Here is a 21,877-nt window from a genome sequence, read left to right on the forward strand (position 1 = left end):
CGATCAGGCTTGTGGTTTCAGTTTACTGCAGCCGTCGGCCCACGTTCAGACAAGCCCCCACGGGCCGCTGCGCTGGGAGAGCATAGAGACAAGAACACAGCAGGCACCAAGCGCCACGGGCCAGAGCAGACATCAGCCTTGAACCAATCACTGGGAGGCGGAGTTCCGACAAGCAGAGGACGCGGGTCTGGTTCCGGGACCCGGGGATAGAACGTGTGCCCAGGGGCATCTGCAGTGACACTCCCCGCAGTGCTGGGCCCCGTGGCTGCAGCGTCCATCGCTTTGCGTGAGAGACTTGTCACTGGTGCGGAAGGGCTGCTGCAGAGAAAACCTAATCGACAAGCGGGAAAGGGTAGCGCTGCTTAGTGAAGGTCAGAAAGGCACTGCAGGGTCATTTCAGTCCAGCACCCCAGCGGCTCGTCGGAGGTGTTAGAAGCAAACTGTTCTGGATGGAGAGATGGTGATCCTCTGGGCTCTGCTGGTGGTGCCCGCAGGCCGAGCACCGGCGGCATTTGCTCGCGAACGTTTCCAGCCAGGAAGCGGTGGAGGGGCGGGGACGTCTCCGTCGTGGCAGGAGCTCAGCGCGGCGGCCTGTCCGCTTTCTCTTCAAGTTTTCAAGTCCCTCTAGAAATAGAAACGTGCGTGTCATCTTTCCGGCACTTTCGGTCATCCCTTCCCCGTTAGGATGGAGTGGGCCCCGGCATTTACCGGAGGGAAGCAGCGGCTGTGCTGCGATTCATGGGGACAGCGCGGCCTCTGCTGGCGGAGGCTGCCAGCTCCCCACGGGCCTCCGACCTGTGTAACAGCTCCCTCCTGTGGCCCCTCCCAGCCTGCCGGCCTGTGTCTTTCATCACCGACCCCACATGTTTCCCGTAGTTTCCACGTGAACTTCCCAGCTCTTATCCTCGTGTTCCTGAGTCCCGGCCTAGTCAGAGCAATTTTGCTTTAAGCCCCATTGAGACAGAGACAACCACGGGGTGACATGGTGCTCCAGCAGGCAGTCCCATCCTAGTACAGGCAATTCCCTTCCAGATGTGTGCGCTCTGGGAAGGCCCTCACATCCATGTTCCAAAGGGGCAACTGCAAATGCAGACACACCCCCTGCCCCCCGCAAAGCTCTCCTGGGAAGGGGAGCCTCTCCGGTCTTCCCTGGGGACACCTGGAAAGAGACTTGCAAAAGGGGGAGTCCCGCCTGGACAGCATGGCTCAGTGGTTGAGTGTCGCTTTATGAAGCAGGAGGTCATGGTTCGATTCCTGGTCAGGGCACTTGCCCAGGTTTCGAGCTCAATCCCCGGTAGAGGGCATGCAGGAGGCAGCCAATCAATGACTCTCTCTCATCATTGGTGTTTCTATCTCTCCTCTCCCTTCCTCTCTGAAATCAATCAATAAAAAATATATTTAATTAAAAAAAGGGGGGGGGGGTCTCACCCTGGCCTTCAGTGGGCCGGAGGCAGCTCAGATGCTCTCGGGCATCAAGGGATCCACCCGTCACAGACAAAAGGGCTCTCCCGGCGTCATAGAGAGTGGAAGCCGTTTCTAAGCGCAACGGGGAGCCACACGGCCCTCAATGTGTTCTCAAAGGGGGCCCTGACACCCCACCCCACACCTGATCACGCCCTCTAGAGAAGGACCCGGGGGGCGTCAATGTCCACAAACAGCCAAGGAGAGGTGCACCCCCACCTTGGAGAACTGCCGATCCGGCGAGGCAGCCTGTGCTGGGGCTGCAGTCCTGCTCTGGGGCCTGCGGCAGGTCCCCTCACCTGCAATATGAGGATGGTCCTGGGACCTGCCTCCCGGGATGCTGCTGAGGCCTCGGGCGGCACCACCCCAGCCTCCGCCACAGCGTGAGGACCGGGAGGCGGTTTCTCCCACTGGCACCTGTTTCAGGCTCAGCTTTCTTTACCAGCAGCTTGTCACACGGACCCCCAGGCCCCTGCGTGCAGCCTCGTGGAGGGCGCTCCTCCGTGGCTTCGTGGGCGAGTTCAGACCCGCTCCTGCTTTCCTGCCCTCCACGCACCAGGCCCACACCGCTGTCCGCACCCCAGGCTCCCCCTCACGGGCCATCGAGGCCACCGCAGGGCGGGGCTGCTCCTTCCTCCATCTTCTCTGACACTTGGTGAGAGGCTGATGGGTTTGGACTGAATTTTGTGCTACAGAGCTTAGGGCGGGGCCACCCTGCCCATGAACAACCCGATGAGCGCCAGCAGATGCTTCCTGAGGGCCTGTCTCCCAGCATTTGCTGCCCTGCCCCGCCCCCCTCCCCGTGGGCACTGAGGCAGGGACTGTGGGCACCTGCGGAGGGCACAGCTCACGGCAGCAGGGCTGGGCCTGGGCCTGGCACAAAGGAAACTGCTACGGAACTTCTCACTTACAGCAAAAATTCCCCAGAAAGACAGGAAGTTAACGCCCTGGTTCACATGGAAAGTCTGAAGTCCTTCTTAGCCCACTGTTTCAAGTCAGAAGGAGCCTCTAAGAAGGTCTGTGATCTGCATGGACAGAAAGCAGACTGCTGGATGCCAGAGGCGGAGGGAGCGGGAAGGGGCTGATGCTTAGCGCGGTTTCGTTGCAGGAGGCTGAAATGCCCTGGACTAGAGAGGTGCGCATAGCATTGTGAATGCGCCAAATGCCGCTGGAGGATCGCTTTAAAACGATTGATTTTATGTCACGCAAATGTTGTCTCGATTAAAGAAAAGAAGGTCTTTGAAACTGGTCCAAAGCGTGATGTGGGGCTCAGAGTCCAAGATCAAGTCGGCAAATATTTGCCGAGTGGCCACAGGTGGAGGTGCCCTGCTTCCCAGACTCCTGTGCGGCCTGGCCTCACCTCCCTGCAGCCTCCCCCCCCCCACCCACACACACACACCTGGTTCCCAGGCAGGTATTGACACCTGTCCCTCTGGAGTCTCCATCCTTCCTCTGGGGGTGTTCCTTCTTCCTCCCCACCTTCTCCAGGGCTCCCCCTGCCCACCTGTTCCTCCAAGACAGCCTCACGGACCTGTCTCCCTCTTCCGGGTCCCCTCCAGGGGGACCCCCAAGCACAGAGCTGCCCAGGCTCCTCCTGTGCAGAGACTTTCCATCCCATCCCTGGCTCCCTCAGTGGTCATGGGGGGTCCTCCCCCACCTGTCTTGCCCTCGCCCACCCTCTATCCCCCACACACACATGCCCACTCTACTTGACCCCATCCCCAAGGACTCTCTCCTCCCTCCTCCTGCTTCTCTTCCTTTCCCTGATTGGTGGAGGCACGGTCACCCATGTGTGCCCACCCTGCTCACGTCCCACACCCAGGAGCCACAAAGTCACTGCTTGACGAATCAACAACTGATTGCTCACTCCCTGGCTCTGCAGCAGGACTGGAGGCACCGAGGGCTGACGGGGACCAGCGGGAGCTGGGCGGGCACTGCACCCACCTCCATCTGCTCGTGAATCCAGTCCAGGAAGGAGGTGATGCGGGTGTAGACCCCAGGCTTGTTCACGTCCGCACAGCCGATACCGAAGCTGGTCGCTCCCACCAACTTCCACTCCCTCCTCTCCTGGCACACCAGGGGTCCCCCGCTGTCTCCCTAGACAGCAGGGAAAGAGACTAAGGGCCACAGAGCAGGCCCCGGCATGGCGGTCCCTGGTTCTGGTTCAGGATTCCCCAGTCACCGCACCACAAAGTCCAGCGTGAGGATGGCAGCCCCCGGACCTGACGTGGCCTTCCTCACAGTGGGTCCTCTGTCCCTCTGATGGAGCCCCCAGCTAGCTCCCAACATACACTGAGCCCAGGAAGGTCAAGGCAGCTGCGTGCACCCGAGGGAGCTCTCAGAGGGAGGGTCTGCCTGGCCAGGGGCCTTTAGCTGACCTCCGGACCCAGACAGAATTGGGGTCTCACCCACTATGGCTTTGGAGGCCCTCCTTCACAGGTTCCACCTGCCTCCCACCTCTTTGGTCCCCCTGCAAACTCTGAGAACCGGGCTGGGAAGGAAGCATCCTTGAGACCCGTCCTCACACCCAGCACCCAGGCAGAGCGGGAGCTGGTAAACATGGGCTGGCCGGGAAAGGGCGTGCTATCTCGAGCAAACTTCTTCCCCAGGCCCTGAAGTTTGCTCTACAGTCAGTCACAGGGAGATGCCGGCAGTGGCCTCTCCCATGGGCTGGGTCACCATAACAGCCTGGCCTTGCCCACTGCCATGACCCCTGGAGGTCACGGCAGGCCCCTACCTGGCAGCTGTCCACTCCGCCTTTCAGGTAGCCCGCACAGACCATGGAGGGGGAGATGATGCCGCCGTACACGTCCCTGTGGTTGCAGATCTTGTTGGAGATTAAAGGCACAGCTGCGTGGTTGAGGACCGGGGAGGCGTCGCCTGTGTCAGAGGAAGAGGGGGTGACGTGCAGTGAGGAACTCAAAGGGCACGCATCCGGGGTGGGGACCAGGGCCAGGGGCACGCTACCTCCCACCATGGCCACTTCAATGGCAGAGCCATCCACTTCCCTGCGGGGACCAACATGGGAGGAGGGAGGAGCAACTGTCACCACAGGGACCTGCCCAGGGCCTACCCTGGGTCCAGCATTTGATCCACACCAGGCTGTTTTGTTCTCAGAACAACCCAGGTCACACAGCAGGGAACCTGAGGTGTGTGAAGGTCACACACAGCTCTTGGAGGAATTTTGGGGTGGTCTGCACAAAAATGTCCTCCCACAGGCGTCCATGTTCCAACCCCCAGAACCTATGACCATGTCGCCTTACATTTGCAGACTGGAGATGGGGACATGATCCTGGGCTCTCCAGAGGGACCCCAGGTGTAACCCCAGGATCCTTGAAAGGGTCAAAGGAGAGTGTGTGATGGTGGAAGCAGAGGTCAGAGAGGAGAGAGATGGAAGGTGCTGTGCTGCGGGCTGTGAAGATGGAGGAAGGGGCCACAAGCTAAGGAGTGCGGCCGCTGGGATCTGAAAAAGGCAGGGAGCATCGCAGCCCTCCTGACATCTTGGCCCCAGCCCACCAAGACTGATGCAGGACTTCCGGGCCCCACAACCGTGAGAGAATGGGGGTCATTTGTTGCAGCAGCAACAGAAAATTAACGCACCTGCCGTGGATCAGCCTCAGCACCAACCCGACAAGACTGGTGCCCTCTAACTTAGCCTGTTGGTAAACTGGATTATCTTTATGCTTTAAAGGCTTAAAGCGGGGCACCCCCGTTCTCATTCCTATAGCATGTATCCACAGGTGTGGGTCTGCGCTCCCCAAAACGCTCACTTTAACTGTTCTGTGAGTGTGAGTGACAGTGTTTTCTGCACGGGCTTCCCTAATCCGCTCACATGTCCACCAGCCCCGCAGTGAGGACCGCCTGGCCGTGAGCTCGGGCTGAGATGGAACCTGTCCCTACTCGGTACACAGGGCCCAGTGAAGACAAAAGGATCCTCGTTGGGCACTCCAAGTTCATGAATAACAGCACGAATAGGGCCATGGATGGGGAGCACAAACACAATCCCAGACCTTCCACCACCTGGTCGTGTGAGGCCCAGCAAGGTGCTCAGCACCTGCCTCCTCCCCTCAAAGTGGGCAGGAGCACAGTGCCGGCTCAGGGCTGCTGTGAGCACAGGCAGGGTCACATCGCTCCGCTCAGCCCCTGGCGCGCGGGGAAACAAAGCTCAAGGCCTTTGTGGGAGAAGCGCCCACTGTGGGCAGGAAGGCGTGGCCAGCCGTAGGGCGAGACCCTGCGCTGTGGGGAGGACTGGCCTCTGGATCTGGGTAAACCCCAGGTGCCTCGGACAGTCCGGAGGGGACAGATGCAGCTAATAAGTCTCAAGAGGAAATACTGAACACTCTGTCCTGGGTTGAAGGGTGCCTCCCCCAAGCATGTCCACCTGCAACCTTAGGCTGTTTGGAATGGGGTCCGTGCAGGTGTAATTAAGGGAGAGTCTCGAGATGGAACCATCCTGGATCAGGGTGGGTCTTCACTCCACCACTGCTGCTCTTCTAAGAGGAAGGAGAGGGGAGCTGAGACAGGGGTGGGGAGGCCCTGTGAAAGCCGGAACAGAGCCTGGAGCGATGCCTCTACGTTTCAAGGAACACTAAGGGTGGCAGGAGCCACAGGATCTGGAGAGAGGCCAGGGGGGTCTCGTCAGAGGCCCCGGAGGGACCCAGCCCTGCCACACCTTGATTCCACACTTCTGGCCTCCAGACTGGAGAGAATAAATGTCTGTGGTTCCAAGCCACCCTGTTTGTGGTGATTTGCTACAACAGCCCCAGAAAATGAATACTCTCCCTGCTAACAAGGGAAGCCATCGATGGGCACCTGAGAATTGTGACCACATTTGTGCCCCGTAGTGATGAACAGGGCACAGGCTTCGTTTGCATGTATTTTTTGTTACCATTACTAATTATATTCTGATGATGGCAATGGTCCTGTTTGTTTGCTTTTGCTACTTGATCTTTGTAGGATGAAGTAACACGTCTACCAAAGTCACACAAGACAAAACCTCCTCACCAGTTCCAAGTGCATCTTCTGCATAAACCTCGGGAGGCGTCTCTACTGGGCGCCTATACACTTAGTCAACACAGTGGGAGGAAGAGGATGCTCGAGGATGAAGGAGACCCACCTGATGTGTGAAGGCCTCTCTGTGGAAGCCTGTCCCAGTTCTCCTTCATCATTTATTTTTCTCCCGAGAAAGTCTGAGATTTTCAAGTGGTACCATGTTTCATGACCAACAACTACTCGGCTGACTGCGCACTTGTTGGAGTAGCTGACTCGCACCCCAGCAGGGACATGTGGGTGTCCCACGGAACATCACGTTGGGACATAGGAGGGGGACATGTTGGTGTGGACATCTACCCCAGCCCTCTCCTTTCAGGCCCCCTGGACTCAGAATCTCAACTCCAGGCCACTGACCTCCTTCCTCAGTGGCCCCCCATCCCGACGTCCAGCACATCTTCCCATCAGGAAAGTTCTCTTCGGAGTTGGGCAGACAAATCGGTTGGGTCATCTCTGTTTAAAGAGGAAACAACAACTCTCACTTCTGGGTGCTAACCATCTCCCAAAGAAAGGTCAAGCCCCAGGTCATCTGAAAGCCATTAGCTCAGAGCAGGGACCCCTCCCGACCAGAGCCCTAAAACTTCAAAACAACCCTAGACTGTGGCAGCATATGTTCTGGAAAGGGCCAAATGCACCCACTCAACTCGGCCACCGTAGCCTAAAAACAGCCACAGGCAGTGGTAAACAAATGTGTGTGGCTGTGTTCCAATAAAACTTTATTTAGAAAACAGACAAGGGGTCAAGTTTGGCCCGTGGGCCACAGCTTGCCCACTCCTGGTCCAGACTGTGGGTGCCTGGCTTTACAGAACATCCCTCCATGGGTATCCTGTCCCTCCTGACATACCTGGAGGCCACAGCTCACCTGTCCATGTGGGCTGTGTCACACAAGCCGCCACCAAAGTCAGTGCCACGGCTGTCACGGGGCTTTCACGTGAACACAGTCTGAGATATGCTAAGCCCTTCTGGGTACAACAATAATGGGAAGGTAGAGAAAGACTACGGGGAGGGTTCGTTTTAATTTTATCCAAGTACAAGTGTTGGCACCTCATTTTGTATAAATCAAACATCTATAATAATAAAAGCATAATATGCTAATTAGACTGGATGTCCTTCTGGACATCCTTCCATCCTTCTGGACGAAGCCAGGGCTGTGAGGGAAGCCCGTGTCCAGGTGCCTGCCGGCAGCCAGAGGGAAGCCCAGGTCCCGGGTGGAGGAAGACCTACTCTTGCACGAATTTCGTGCATCGGGCCTCTAGTCATTATAATAATTAACAAATGAGCACCACCTCTACAATTTCTCTTTGTTTCTCTGGCAGGACTTGTGTCACGTGTTACATGTGCCCTGCGGTTAGCACGCTGCTGACTCTGCCGCCGCTGGTCTGGTGCCACATTCAGCTCCTGTATGAGGCCTTGCTGACTGGCATCGCCCCGCCTGCACCCCCTGCACCCCACGCTGCTGTAACCCTGGGGGAGGAAGGTTTTATTTGGGAGTGGGCTCACGAGGCTTCGTTTGCAGCTTCAAAAAGTGTGAAAGTTCCATCCCTTGTGGCTTTTCTGTAACCTCCACAGGCCATATCCTGACCCCTCCCGAAGAGAAACAGAGCCTGCTCAATGAGAGGATGTTTCTGAGGATTTCAGGAGCCGAAGATGCCCAGTACCTTCCAAACCATAAGGAAGCGGCTGCAGGAAGGACCCACCACCCGCTGGCTGGCCTGGGACTCACTTCCTCTCTTCACCAGGATCAAGACCCTGGGCAGGGGGGTGGCCCACGGGCGGGGGACCTCACCGCGACTAGCACCGGACAGAGAGGCCCCTTCCACCCCTAGAGGCAGCAGGTGGCCTGGCCGGGCAAGTCCCTTTTATCTCTAGGTGGCACCGCAGGAAGAACGTGGCACCAGTGGGAGCCCCGGGGGACCCAACAAACCAAATTGATCAAAGTAGAGCCGCAGAGGCTCTGGAATGAAGTTAGCGTCACCGCAGCCCACAGTGCCCCGAACTGGGTGACCACCTGCTGACCCTGAAGATGCAGGTGGGACCCGGCGTCTCCCAGCACAACAGCCTGGAAGTCCTGGATGCGATGGGAAACTTCCCATCTCACCAGGAACCAGGAAAATGCCCACCTTCACGAGAAGAGAGTCACCTGATGCCACCCGGAAGTGAGTCAGGTGCTGGGGTTACCTGACAAGGACTGTAAAGCGTGTCCTAAAGAGGCCCCACAAGCGATTACAAATTCCCCTGAGACACGTGAGAGCCACCGAGTGACAAAGAAATCCGGACGCACCGTCGAAGGGGAGCGGCTCCGCCAGCTTCATGAGGGCGATGTCGTTGCCCAGCCTCTTGGGCTTGTACTTGCTGTGGTAGATGATTTTCTCCACCAGGTGGGAGGGGGCTGGGCTGTCCAGCAGGGAGACGAGGCCCACCTGGATGGTCCAGGACTTGGGGAGGTACAGGCTGCAAGGAGGAGACTGGAGGTAAAGCGGGGCAAGTCCAGCCCCTTTCACCCACGGGCCTCAGGTGTCCCCCCATCCAGCCCCAGGGAGATGGCAGGCGTGGACGGCCCTGCTTGCCTGTGCTCGAATCCACCTCAGCCCCCATGCCCTGCAGAAGCACAGAGGAGCCCCCCACCCCCCGCCCTGCGCACGCGCGCGCGCGCACACACACACACACACACACACACACACACACACACACACACATGTCCTGCAGTGGCCTCCCTCCCTGCACCTCTGAGCGAGGCAAAAATAACAGGGAGCCCAAATAGCTGAGTGTTTTCTGCGGCTTTCTCCTCTGCCCACTTCCCTTGAGGGAGACTGTGGGGAGACTCTTTGCCCCCCCAACCCTGCACTGTCACCCTCTCGGCCACCTGGTCCACCGTGACCAGCTACAGGGGGTCTAAGACCTTTACGCTGGCGGGTTTCCTCCTGCGTGGGAGCGTCCTGTCTTTCCTGTGAGAACCGCGGCCTGAGGTCTCCGCAGCCCACGGCGACGGGTCCACGTGAGGAGGGAAGGTCCCTCCACGTGGATATGACTGTGGTCCCTTGGCCTGATTCCTGGACCTGCCACTGACCACCCAAATCCGCCCCGTCCCACCGTGGCCCGGACTGGACCCCTGCCAGGAGGTCAGAGCACTCACTCATAAACGCAGTGGGCAGCGGTCACGATCCACACCGGGGTGATGATGGAGCCCCCGCACAGGTGGTAGCCCTGGAACTGGAGGCTGGCCTGCCAGGGCCACTGCGCGGGCGAGGACATGTTTCCCCCAACGATGCGCGAGGTGTAGCCCCTCCTCAGACCGCAGGCTGCCCGGGGAGAACGGGATTGGGGGTCCATCCCACAGACCCTCCTCCCCTGACATCTGTCCCCCTCACAGAGCTTACAGCCCAGAAGAGTTATGGGAGGGGAGGCACATGGTGAGGGGTGGGGACAGGCCCCCTGAGACGTGGGAAGAGTGGGGTGTCGTGGGGGTACAGTGGGGAGAGTCCATCGGAGCAAAGAGCCCGATGCTGGCGGTACCCCCACCCCACCCCCTGTGTGCATGCGCCTGGGTGATGACAGCACAGCAGGAGCATGGGGAGCCTCCCACAGCCCCGCCTCACTAACACAGGTGCCAGCACACCTGCCTGCCTCCTCCAGACCCACCCCCTGCAGCCACATGCTGCCCCTCCACCCCACCAGCAATAAGGACCGCCCGCGGGGGTGGGGGGGGGGTCGGGTCTGGGGCACTGTCCCTGGAGGGGGCAGGAGGAGGAGGAAGTCAGGCCACTGGAGTCACTACAGTGACAGGACCTCATGCCCATGGTCCAGTCTGCTGCTGAGAAGTCACGCTGGGCCGCCTCCCCCACCTGACAGGTGAGACTGGGCTGACCCTCCTCAGAGGTGGAGTTCACAGACTCCCACCGGGCACCTAGGAGGAGGGGACCCCGAGGAGGAGGGGACCCCGAGGAGGAGGGAATCCGAGGAGGAGGGAATCCGAGGAGGAGGGGACCCCGAGGAGGAGGGGACCCCGAGGAGGAGGGGACCCCGAGGAGGAGGGGACCCCGAGGAGGAGGGGACCCCGAGGAGGAGGGGACCCCGAGGAGGAGGGAATCCGAGGAGGAGGGAATCCGAGGAGGAGGGGACCCTGAGGAGGAGGGGACCCCGAGGAGGAGGGAATCCGAGGAGGAGGGAATCCGAGGAGGAGGGGACCCCGAGGAGGAGGGACCCTGAGGAGGAGGGGACTCTGAGGAGGAGGGGACCCCGAGGAGGAGGGGACCCTGAGGAGGAGAGGGGGGATCAGTGAGCGAGCTCTGGCTTCCATTGCCCTCCGTGTTTCTAAAACTCTTACCTGTGCACTTCACGGTGACCACGCGACCCGAGGCACACCCCTCCCTGAAGTGGAGAAAGAGTGGGCTTAATGACAAACTCCCGAGGCTGTGAAATGACCATTTTTAACTTAATCTTGGGGTCAAAGAGAGCTAAGCTCTATTCCCCTGCTCTTGAGTACAGAGTGCAATTGTAGCCTGGGTCACAGGATTCCCCCGAAGCACCGGCAGCGTGCGGGACTGCAGGCGATGGCCGGGGTGCGCTGCTCAGCTCTGCGCAGCTGACGATCAGGTGCACAATGCGCCGTCATGCAAACATCTACCTGGGTTGCTTCCGTGTCACTTTTACCCCAATGTCCTTCACTGGCCACTGGGGGACTTGGAGTGCCCACTGCACGGGTGGCAGGCTCTCCTGGCACCAAGTCCTTCAAACCTGGGACACACGCCTAGGATGGGACTGCTGGAGCAGAGCTGTGACCCCCCGGGAATGGCGGGCATCCCCCTGCGTGGGGGGAGTGGCACCTGCTTTTCTCATAATCCACCCGGACCCCTTCCTAACTTCCTGCTGCCAGAGCCCCAGGCCTGCCTTTAAACGGTCTGTCCCTACGGATGGCATGTGTGCCCCGGGGGACTGTCAGTTACAGGACGGACAGGATGACAAACTGTTTCCCGGGCAGAGGACACACGCCTCCGGGGGTTTGGTCCAGGCATCAGGGGGAGCCTCGGAACGTGGGTTCAGAACCCTGACTCTCACCAGGGAGGTGACCCCTCTCAGCGTCAGGCACCTGGCGTCATAAGGACACCTCATTTACCTCCCTCGTGACTTTGAGGAACATGAACAGTACATGGTACACGTTAAAGGGCTTTGTGAGCAAAAATGTTTCTTTCTTCTTTCTAATTGCCCCTCCCTCCTTCCTGCCCCCGAAACACGCGGGAGCCCGTGCTGTGTGAGGTACAGTACTGTGGCTACACGTACGTGTATGTCACTGTTCCTCCTCTCCCCCCCCCCCACTTCCTCTGCCAGCCACGTTTGCTGGTTTGGGGTTAGCGTGTCCACCCATCCAACCACGTGGCCAGCCCCACCGTGACTCGGGGGAAACACGCCCAGGCCTCTGTGTCCTCGCGGAGCTGCGACCGCGTGCAAGCGGCCTGCCTGGCGCTCACCTCACGTACACCGACTGGTGCAGAGCCGTCACCTTGTCGTCTGGCAGGAGGTGGTTGATGGAAACGAAGTTCTCCTGGAACGGCTCCTCAAGCAAGTCCACTCGGAGGGTTTTTGAACCGACGTAGCTACAAGCACATTGGAAACAGATGTGGCGTGAAATTCACTCCGTGCTCCAAATCAACTGTGCCCAAGTCACAGCACCACAGACACCTTCCTGGGGACATAGTGTACCCCCAGATTGTCATGTCCCCAAGTCACAGCACCACAGGAATCTTCCTGGGGACATAATGTACCCCCAAACTGTCATGTACCGACGTCACAGCACCACGGGCATCTTCCTGGGGATATAGTGTATCCCCCAAATTGTCAATGTGCTCAAGCCACAGCATCACAGGTATCCTACTGGGGATATAGTGTATCCCCCAAATTGTCAATGTGCCCAAGTCCCAGCATCACAGGTATCCTACTGGGGAACATAGCCATGTTTCCCCAAATAATCAGTGTGCCCAAATCGCACTATTACAGATATACCAGGGGGATGTCACTGTGTCCCCGCAAACCATCAATGGTTTCTTCTTGCCAACTTATCAAGGCATTCTATCCTAAACCTGGTGCAGTCTGGGATGGAGGGCCCTTCGGGCTCCATCATGAGCACAGGCTCCAGGCACCTGGGCGGGAGGACCACTGATGCAGCTGGGTGGGACCCCCTGACACATTCCACTGCACCGACCTCTGGTCGGCCTGAAGCAAGACCCAGAGGGAACAGAGCATAGAACTAGGGGGGTGTTTCAGGTAGGCACCAAAGTCGGGATGCCGAGCACCCCAAGATCAATAGGTTGGGGAGAATAATTTCCCAGTCTGCCCAGAGGAGGCATGGGTCCCTGTCAGAGAACAAACACATGGGAGGAAGAGCATCAGGGGACACCAGGAGCAAGCACGCGGTGAAAGCGTCAGGAAACAGGCCTCCTGGAGAACCATGGTAAAGAAGGTCCAACTTAAGGAGTGTGGGGGGGGAGGGGTGTTTGCGGGGGGCTTGTATCAGTGCTTGTTCACAAGGAGGAAAGTCTACAGGGTTCTTGTAGGCACTTGAGTGGTGGTGTTTGCTGTTGTCGCTGAGCTCGAATTGCAGCTGATTTCTGAGTCACTGGGGAGATGGAGACAGACCTCAGGGGTATAAGGCCTCTGGGGTTTCACAGGCTTTGGAGAAAGGAGCTAAGAATATGATGTATCAAGTTTGAAATTGGAGGGTCCTGGAGAATTCAGAGCAGTGAGCCTTAACCACCCAGCTCGTTTCCTTAGCTACAAACAGGGATGTGTTTTCAAGGTCACCCCTGTCGCCACGCTCACTTCCTATGTGGCATGTGTGACTCAGGAGCCTGCCTGCTTTGAGCTCAGAATCAAGAGCAAAGAGAGGAGGGTGACATGCAGGCTCCTGTGGAAGATGGCAGTTTTCGCGTCAAAGGAAGGGACAGGAGAGAGAAAGAGGCCCCTGCACCAAGGAGAAAATGTGTCATTATTGTGCAAACAAAACAAAAAAAGTCACACAGACAACAGTGAAGTCACACAGACAACACGGAAAAGTGAAGATTTCACTACAACAGTTCTTTCTCCTACACGTTGCTAGGCAACTGTTATGAATACTTGTGTTTTCATCAAACTGATGACTTTTGCACTTGGTTCTCTGGGGCTGCTTGGGAGTGTGTGCAGGGATGAGGACGTGGCCCCGAGGACCAGGAGGGGTGGTGCCGGAGGCTGCTCCGTAGCTGAGACCTGGGGCGCTGGAGGGTCGGGCTTGTCTTTATCTCTGAAGCTCTTCATCACATTATCACCTATTTGCACCTGGGTCTCTCCCGGCCCTGAGACACTCCCCGAGATGCCATTTCCTGAGTGATCTTGAGCATCACTTGGTGTGCCGGGGCCTGGTTTGCACACCTTGAAGTGAAGAAGATGGTGTCCAGCACCGTGGGGCTGCCACGAGGGTGCAATGTGAGAGGAGGTGTAGCCGGGTAAGCGCCCAAGTAGTTGTCTCACCGTGACCACTATCCATGTCCCACCCATCACCGGGAGGTGCTCCTTACGTTACCTTGGAAACCCCAGCTGGGCACAGGCGATGCTAGCGTGGTGGCCTTTCCAGTCGTCGGAGCACATGGTCCTCCAGGCCGCCTCTGTGAACACCTGGAGTACGCCATTCTGACCGCTGACACGGACTGGCCGGCGCCCGGGCACAACAACCCGTCAGTGGCCAGCAGAGCCCTGAGGCCGCCCGCAGAGATTTCCCTGCAGCCGGCCCAGGCCCTCCTCTGCTGAGTCTGACCTGCTCCTCGCCCACAGCGCCCCATCCTCGCAGGGACCTCCGGCTGCCCGGACCCCCTGAACTCTCTTGGAGGTCTCTTATTGCTCATGGGGTCTCCTCATCCCAATTTAAGCTTCATGGAACACCACCACCCTTAAACCTCAGCCCAGGACCTCCTGGGGGCCCGATGGATTGCAGTTGAGAACATAATTTGACACTAGCGTCAACTTGGACCCATTTCACAGATGGGAAAGGCGAGGGCCCAGTGGTGCTGACTTCCTCGTGTCTACAGGGAAGAGGCAGGACCTTACCACATCGGTACTCATCCTCCCCGGCTTTGCAGTCCGAGACGCCGTCACACCGAGCTGAGAGTTCAATACACTTAAAAGACGACCGGCACCTGTACTTTCCGGAACAGTCGAAGTGGACTGAGGACAGGAGAAGATGGGAACGTTAACAGAGGGCTCCCTCAGTGTGCAGCATAACAACTATCCACCTGCCCCAGGCCCTTGAGCTTGCCCATCAGTAATGAAGCACCATTGAAACTGCACCTGTGTCACAGTCCAGTTTCTTTTTATTTATTTATTTATTATTGTCTAAAGTTGTACATATGTCTTCTTTTTCCCCAATTGACGACCCCCCCACCCAGCCATTCCTAACCCCGGGCAAGCCCCCACCGCCCCAGTGTCTGTGGCCATTGGTTATGCTAGTATGCATGCATACAAGTCCTTTGGTTGCTCTCTAACCTCCACTCCCTCCCCTACCATTTGTCTCTGGATCTATTCTTGTTCATCCAATTATGTTGATCATTATATCCCACATATGAGTGACATCATGTGATATTTATCTTTCTCTGACTACAGCCCAGTTTCTGTTCCGAAGTCCAGGGGGTGGGGCTGCTGCACCCCACTCCGTCTCACTAAGTGGCCTTGAGCCACAACTGGAGGTGAACTTAGACCCCAGAGGGCTCAAGGTCAGGAGAGAAAGTGCATGTCTGCAGACCGACCAGCTGAGCCAGCTGAGCCAGGAGCCCTGAGCGAGGACTCTTTGCCCCCCACCTCCTGTTGTCTCTGACTCTGGGCAGCGAGTGGAGAAACTGCGGGCCACATGGCCAGGCAGGTGGAGAATTACACTCATCTGCATTCCAGTTATTTGAAAGAGAAACTGGGAAAGTGTTCCCTACGAGAGACCATCCAAATGACTCACTTTCCCAAAAGCCACAAGCACCTTCTTTTAAAAATAGCAGGCGTGCTGGGCCTGGCCTGAATGGCCTCCTTGTCTTCTCCCCCAGCCCTGCACCCGCCTCCTGCCTGTGGATTCTATTTCATCAGGTGCCCGTGGACACTTCTAACTGGGCAGGTTCTGTGGTGACAAAGCCCCGAGCGTGGCCAACAGCCCCTGCTGGGCCCCAGGCTGGCTTTACATTCACGCAGGCAAGTCGAACTCAAAGCCGGCAACCCCGAAAGATGTTTGCCTCCAGTAATTAAGGCTGGGTGGCCGGTGGCACCACGATGGGGGTGGGGGGAGCTCATGAAAGTTTAAGTGCCTGGCTAGGGAGTTGAGAGCCTCCTAAATAATACATCACACTCACCGCCCAGACCGATGGCCAGCGCTAGTATCAGTGCGATGACCCCAATGACGATGATCGGGAAGAACTTCAGCGGCAACAGAGACAGGATCTGCGCGGCCACTGCATCTGCATCTGGAAGCCCAAATGAGGGGGAGGGGGGCACAGAGCAGCAAATTTGAATAAAAGGAAACTTAACATTTCGCTTCATGTTCCCTCCCTCAAATGCAGGGAATGTCCCAGTCAAAGAAGGTTGCCTTCATTTCGAGAAGGGCCACCAGCCAGGGCACATTCTCTGGAAGTTCAGCCCCACACTCTCCAACCCTGACCCAATTCTGTTCACCTTAGGTTAGGAAGTAGTGTTATAGGTTGAATTGTGTGTTCCAAAACAAATATGTTGAGGTTCTAACCCCTGGGGTCTCAGAATGTCACCTCATTTAGAAATAGAGGTAGTAAAGTTCAAATGAGGGCATTAGAATGGGCCCTAATCTGTCTGGTGTCCTTACAAAAAGGAGAAATTTGAACACAGAGGCAGACACACACACACACACACACACACACACACACACTCACTCACACACTCTCACACACATACACACTCACACAGGGGATGATATGAAGGGACATAGGGAGAGGCCATGTGAAGGTAAAGGCAGAAATCGGGGTGATTCATCTTCAAGTCAAGAAAGACCAAGATTGTCAGCAAAACCAAACACCAGAAGCCAGGAAGAGGAAAGGAAGGGTTCCCCTGCAGGCTTTAGAGGGAGCATGGCCTGTCAATGCCTTGATTTCAGACTCTGGCCTCCAGAATGGTGAGGTGATATTTGTTGTGTTGAGCCACCTGCTTTGTTTCGTTGGCCTTGGGAAACCAAAAAGAAAGGGAAAGTAGGGCACCAACTTTCAAGGACATTTTCCCACAGACGAGGGTGATGTGTAAAATCCACACAGGGTACTTTCTGGAGAGGGAGGGCTGGGACCTCTGAGAGGGCCACCAGATGATGTAGCAGGGCCACCAGATGATGTAGCAGGGCCACCAGATGATGTAGCAGGACCATTCTTCATGGATCTTGTGCACAGAGGCACCGATGGCCTTGGTTCCAGAGCGACTTTCTGAGGATGTTGGCAGAGCAAACAGCCTTAGAAGATAGAGACAGTGTTTCTCTGGGGTAAGGGATGGGTTTATTGACTGTCCAGCTTAATAAATATAATGTCTTCCTTTGAGGCAAAGTTCGTGCAGGTCTGCTTATAGTCCATTATAAAGATTCGGGTTCCCTTTGCCGTGGGTTCCTCAGCTGTAATGCAGACCCACTGTGTGTGCAACTTATGCCCGGGCTGCTCCACGTCACCTCCACGGGACTTGGTGGGCAAGAGCAACAACTCAAACAGGATGCAGGTGCCACTTGTGTTGTAATAAAGTCCTTTGTGTCTGACATGGATGTTTCTTGTCTTCTGCCAGCATCCCTGGAACTGTGACAGGCTGGCTTGTTAGCTTGTACCAGACCCTTCCCAGGCAGATTGGGTGGAAAGGAGATGTGAAGAGCATTAAGATGCCCAGAAGTACAAGCCTCTCTGCACAACCAGGAGAATTTCCATGGCTCCCTTTACTCTCAAAGGAACAGGCCATTTTAGGCAAATTAGCTCATCAGTCCTGAAAATCCATGCACGCCCAAGTTGTCTTCCCTTAATTTAGGAAGGTTGAAATGAAGGAAGTGAAGAAAGCCTTCCAAGAGCCAGGCTATCGCTCAGAGACCACCCCTGCCTCTCTTCTCCGGGTCTTGGAGACGTTGAGCCGAGAGGTCTTCCGTGAAAGAGCCAAGAAGATCTCCCCCCACCTATCTTTGGAAACACACAACTTCACCTGCTGGCAATCGTATGATTATAAAATGGGGCAGGTGAAGGAGGCAGCCGATCAATGATTCTCTCTCATCATTGATGTTTCTAGCTCTCTCTCCCTCTCCCTCCCTCTCTGAAATCAATAATTCAAGGCAGCCTTAAAAAGAAGAGAATTTAAATATGGGGGTGGGAAGAAAAAGGGGATTGGGAGGAAAAAAAGGAGAAAGTAAGCAAAAGAAAAGGATAAGAGGGAAAAGAGAAGAAAGCAAGGGAAATAAGGACACATGTGCAACATACAGTCCTAAGTGACCATGGGGACAGAGCGTGAGAAAGGAGGGGAGACAGAGAGACGAACCCAAGCTCTTTGCTTTGGCCTGGATGAGCAGGCGGTTTGTTCATAGTTGCCTTCTCGGCACCCAGGACAGCACCTGGTGCCTGGTAGTTCTTTTTGTTTTGTTTTTAATTTTTATTGATTTCAGAGAGGAAGGGAGAGGGAGAGAGAGAGAGAAACATCAATGATGAGAAAGAATCATTGATCAGCTGCCTCCTGCAAGTGCCCCACTGGGGTTCAAGCCCAGAACCCAGGCATGTGACCTGACCAGGAATCAAACCATGACCTCCTGGTTCATGCTCTTATCACTGAGCCACCACAGCCGGGCCCCGGTAGTTCCTGATAAATATTAGTAAGATGGATGGATGGATGGATGGATGGATGGATGGATGGATGACATCATGATAATGAAGGTTGTTTTCTCCTGGTTAGAGACCAGTTCCTTTCAAGGCAACAAGAGCATGGTCTTGAGTTAACAGAGCAGAAGCCTCTTGGCCACCCGCCCCGACTCCCCAAAGGCCTGCACCAAGTTTGTCTGGCCCCTGCTGAGATGCCTTCAATCCATTTACAATTTAAAAATCAGCAGAACCCTAAGAATGATCCTACCTAATAATAGACAAATATGCAAATTGACCGTACCTTCGCTATGCCCGCGATTGGCCAGGAGGCGCGGGGGGCGGGCGGGACTCGGGGTGGCCGGGGTGGCCGATTGGGCCGGCGGGACGCTGAGCTCGCGTTGCCAGTAGCGGTTCGAGCTCAGTGTTTGCGCCATGGCTGTGCTGCAGCACAGAAGGGGCCTCTGGGGCAGCGAGCTCACATCCCACTGCGGACCATCAAAAGCCGGGGAGCTGGGTGCCTGTCCGCTCAGGCACCAGGCCTTTCAGAAGCCTCCGGTGCGAAGCCGGAGGCTTCTGAAAGGCCTGGTGCACCAGTGGACAGGCACCCAGCTCCCCCATGATAGAAAGCGAAAGCATGTAGGGGACCCTACACGTGCATGATTCAATCATGCACTGGGCCTCTAGTATTATTATAATAATCATATTATTCCAGTTGTTCTCTATCTAAGAGTTAATTTAGGAAACGAATCCAGATCGTGGAGTCAAAGGTTGTTCAGTTAGAACATTTGTACCGTTCACATTGGCCCCTTCAGTGCCCTGTGGGCGCTAGCATGGCCCCACTCCCCCTTCTTGTTCTGTCTTTGAGAACATGCTTAGAAGAAAAAGCAAGATGCATAACATCTCTCCAAAGAGGAATGCAAATGATAAACAAGCATAGAAAAAAATTCAACCTCTCTGGAGATGAAAAACACACACAAATTAGACATAACTACTTATCAACTTCCCAATCTATTATTATTATTATTATTATTATTATTATTATTCTCACTATAGTCCAAAGTGAAAGAAAATGGACCGCCAAGTATAGTCAATAGGAGTTTGCACTGTGTAAGCTTTTTGACAATCAAATTTGAAATATGTACCAAAAGTTTAAAAATGGATGGAGTTTTTGACCTAGTAAATTCAGTCTTAGGAATTTAACCTAAGATGCCATCATAAATATACACAAATGTCTACCTATAAGGATACTTAGAGGAGTGACATTTATAATACTGGTGCACAGGAAACAGCCTAAATGACCATCAGAAGGAACTGGTGAAATAACAAATGGTATAGAGACATTTAAATGACGGAGAAAGGAGGTTGGCAAACTTTTTCTGTAAAGAGCCAGATAGTAAATATTTTAAACTTATTGGCCATATGGTCTTTGTGGCAACTGCTCAGCTCTACCATGGCATGAAAGCAGCCATAGACAATATGTGAATAAATGGATGTGTTACAATAAAACTTTATTTATAAAAACAGGCATTGGGCCAGATTTGGCCCATGCGCCCTAGTTTGCTAAACCCTGAAGAATATTTAATTAGTTAATGCCATAGAAAAATTAACATGATATTGTTCAGTTAAAAAGAAAAGCTTCAAAATGGTACAAAGAGTATATGTCACTTCCAAAGGGAAATATAGATATGTTGAAAGAAAAAAGGCAAGAAATCCTACAAAGAGTGCTAATAGAGTTATCCCTGAGTAATGGTAAAATTGTGGGCAACTTTTAAAAAATCTTTTTTATTAACTGTATTTTGCAAATTTCCATAATGAACAATACATTGCTTTATTAAAAGTGAAACATTTGTTTTTTCCCACTACTAGGAATCCATGAGGAAATAACCAAAAATTAGCATATATATATATATATATAATGCTATTCATGTTCATATTATTTATATTATAAAAACATTAGAAACAATTACATGTCAAATGATGATAAAATGGCTATGTGACACATATGCTTGATGGAATGTTGTGGTGCTATTTTAAAAGGCATTTATAAAAACCAAAAGCACGTGGAAAAAATGCCTGTCTGTCGGCTCCATGTATAAACGTGTGCTTATAGGCAAGGGCAGCAAGAGAAGGAATGCAGACATTAAAACCAGGTAAAACTGGGGGGTCCGGTGACTGCGGGGTATTTTTAAAAGTTACATTTATGTTGATTTGGGAGAAGTAGTTTTAAATTGTGTATCTTTTCTTTTACTTGGAATCCCTCCTCCCATCTCCCATCCTCTCCACTAACCCCCAACATCAATTGTGGTTTGAAAGGAATCCTTAGGGGAGCCCCTACTCATGCTTTCTGGAATCTCAGCCAGGTGTCCCCTTCACAGCCCCCGAGGCCAGAACTCCTGACTGCGTCCAAGACCAGCGAGCACAGCTCACTGTGACCGATCCCATAGACTCTGACCAGAAAGAGCCTCTTTGGAGCGGCACTAGAGTCCACTGCTTCTCCACCTATTCGTAACTTGTTTACGCCTCCAACTTCTCTCCCTCTGTTGCTAGGAGCGACTCCATTGTCTGCTGTTGGAATTTAATCTAAGCATCTAATACTTTCAGAGATGCCCGTCTTATTTTAAGTTTTCGGGAAGGGTTGGTGAGCGCAGGTTCTCAGGACTTCCTGGAGGGCTCAGAGTCTGGCCGGGATCCGACCCCTAAATCCCAGGGGCAGTTGGAGCCTCCATTCCTGAAACTCTCCCTCAGAGAATACAAACACCCATGTCCAGGGAGTCCGCAAGGGGCTGAACAAAACAGCCCCTCTGATACCCCGTCTGTAAACTAAAGGATCACATGAGTTTAGGGTAAGGACTCCTGGTGAGATATTTCCCCAGAGGGACCCTCAGCCCTCTGCCACATTTGTCATCTAGATCGGGGAGGCGGGGGGAGGGGGTGGATGAGGGAGAGGGGAGGGCAGGGAGGGTCGTGCAGAAATCACACCTGCTCCCACCTACCTGGTGTAACAGGACTTATTTTCAGGTCATCGAGGCCAAACAGGGATCTGAAGGAGAAGGGGGCTTCGGCGGCCGGCGGGTCGTTCTCCCCCATGGTGACTATTTCAGGGCCTCTGGGGCTGAGCTCCACCTCCACCTCCACCTCCTTCACCAGGGAGAACAGAAAGTGTTGGCTTCCCTGCTTATAGTTTCAGCCTCACACGCATCTTGGTTGTGTTCAGTCTTTGAAATCTGACAATCCACATTAAGCAAACTCAGTACCGATGAATCAAAACTACTATTCAGGTGAGAACGCATTGCTTCCTAAGCTACAACGGATAACAGAGAAACTTCGGGAGTCAGCGAACCACGACGAACTTAATTCTTCTAAAACAACGACGTTCCCCATGCTTGTTCGACCAATCTTAAAACCAGCCGAGTACCCGGCTTTAGAGATACGGCCTTTTGCCATGTAGAGGCTGGCGTACCAGGATTTTCACAGAAGATAAATGACTTTCAAAGCACATCCCTCCTCTTTTTTATCACTGCTGTTTGTCTCACATAAAC

At 54.8% G+C, this 21,877-nt stretch overlaps 1 protein-coding gene across 1 annotated transcript; it reads right to left on the bottom strand.

The window, feature by feature from the left end:
• Positions 1–527: 527 nt before the first annotated feature.
• TMPRSS3 (transmembrane serine protease 3) lies at positions 528–21,440 on the bottom strand. Its single transcript, XM_028151865.2, has 12 exons — positions 21,332–21,440; positions 15,861–15,971; positions 14,581–14,697; positions 14,060–14,183; positions 11,976–12,101; positions 10,835–10,878; positions 9,644–9,809; positions 8,792–8,961; positions 6,868–6,963; positions 4,199–4,341; positions 3,406–3,558; positions 528–624 (listed from the first exon to the last, which is right to left on the bottom strand). The coding sequence occupies exons 1-12, from the start codon at positions 21,423–21,425 to the stop codon at positions 607–609; spliced, it is 1,362 nt and encodes a 453-aa protein (XP_028007666.1). The 5' UTR covers positions 21,426–21,440; the 3' UTR covers positions 528–606.
• Between the last annotated feature and the right edge of the window lie 437 nt (positions 21,441–21,877).

The sequence above is a fragment of the Eptesicus fuscus genome, chromosome 3 (genome assembly GCF_027574615.1).
Source record: "Eptesicus fuscus isolate TK198812 chromosome 3, DD_ASM_mEF_20220401, whole genome shotgun sequence".
Taxonomy (NCBI): Eukaryota; Metazoa; Chordata; class Mammalia; order Chiroptera; family Vespertilionidae; genus Eptesicus; species Eptesicus fuscus.

Excerpts from the sequence above, each read along its gene's own strand:
- TMPRSS3 (XM_028151865.2), bottom strand. The coding sequence starts at position 21,425 with ATGGGGGAGAACGACCCGCCGGCCGCCGAAGCCCCCTTCTCCTTCAGA. Across the intron at positions 14,184-14,580 it reads GGAGGATGAGTACCGATGTG|TCCGTGTCAGCGGTCAGAAT; the intron begins GTAAGGTCCTGC and ends GGCGCCGGCCAG. Across the intron at positions 3,559-4,198 it reads GCGGAGTGGACAGCTGCCAG|GGAGACAGCGGGGGACCCCT; the intron begins GTAGGGGCCTGC and ends CCTGCTGTCTAG.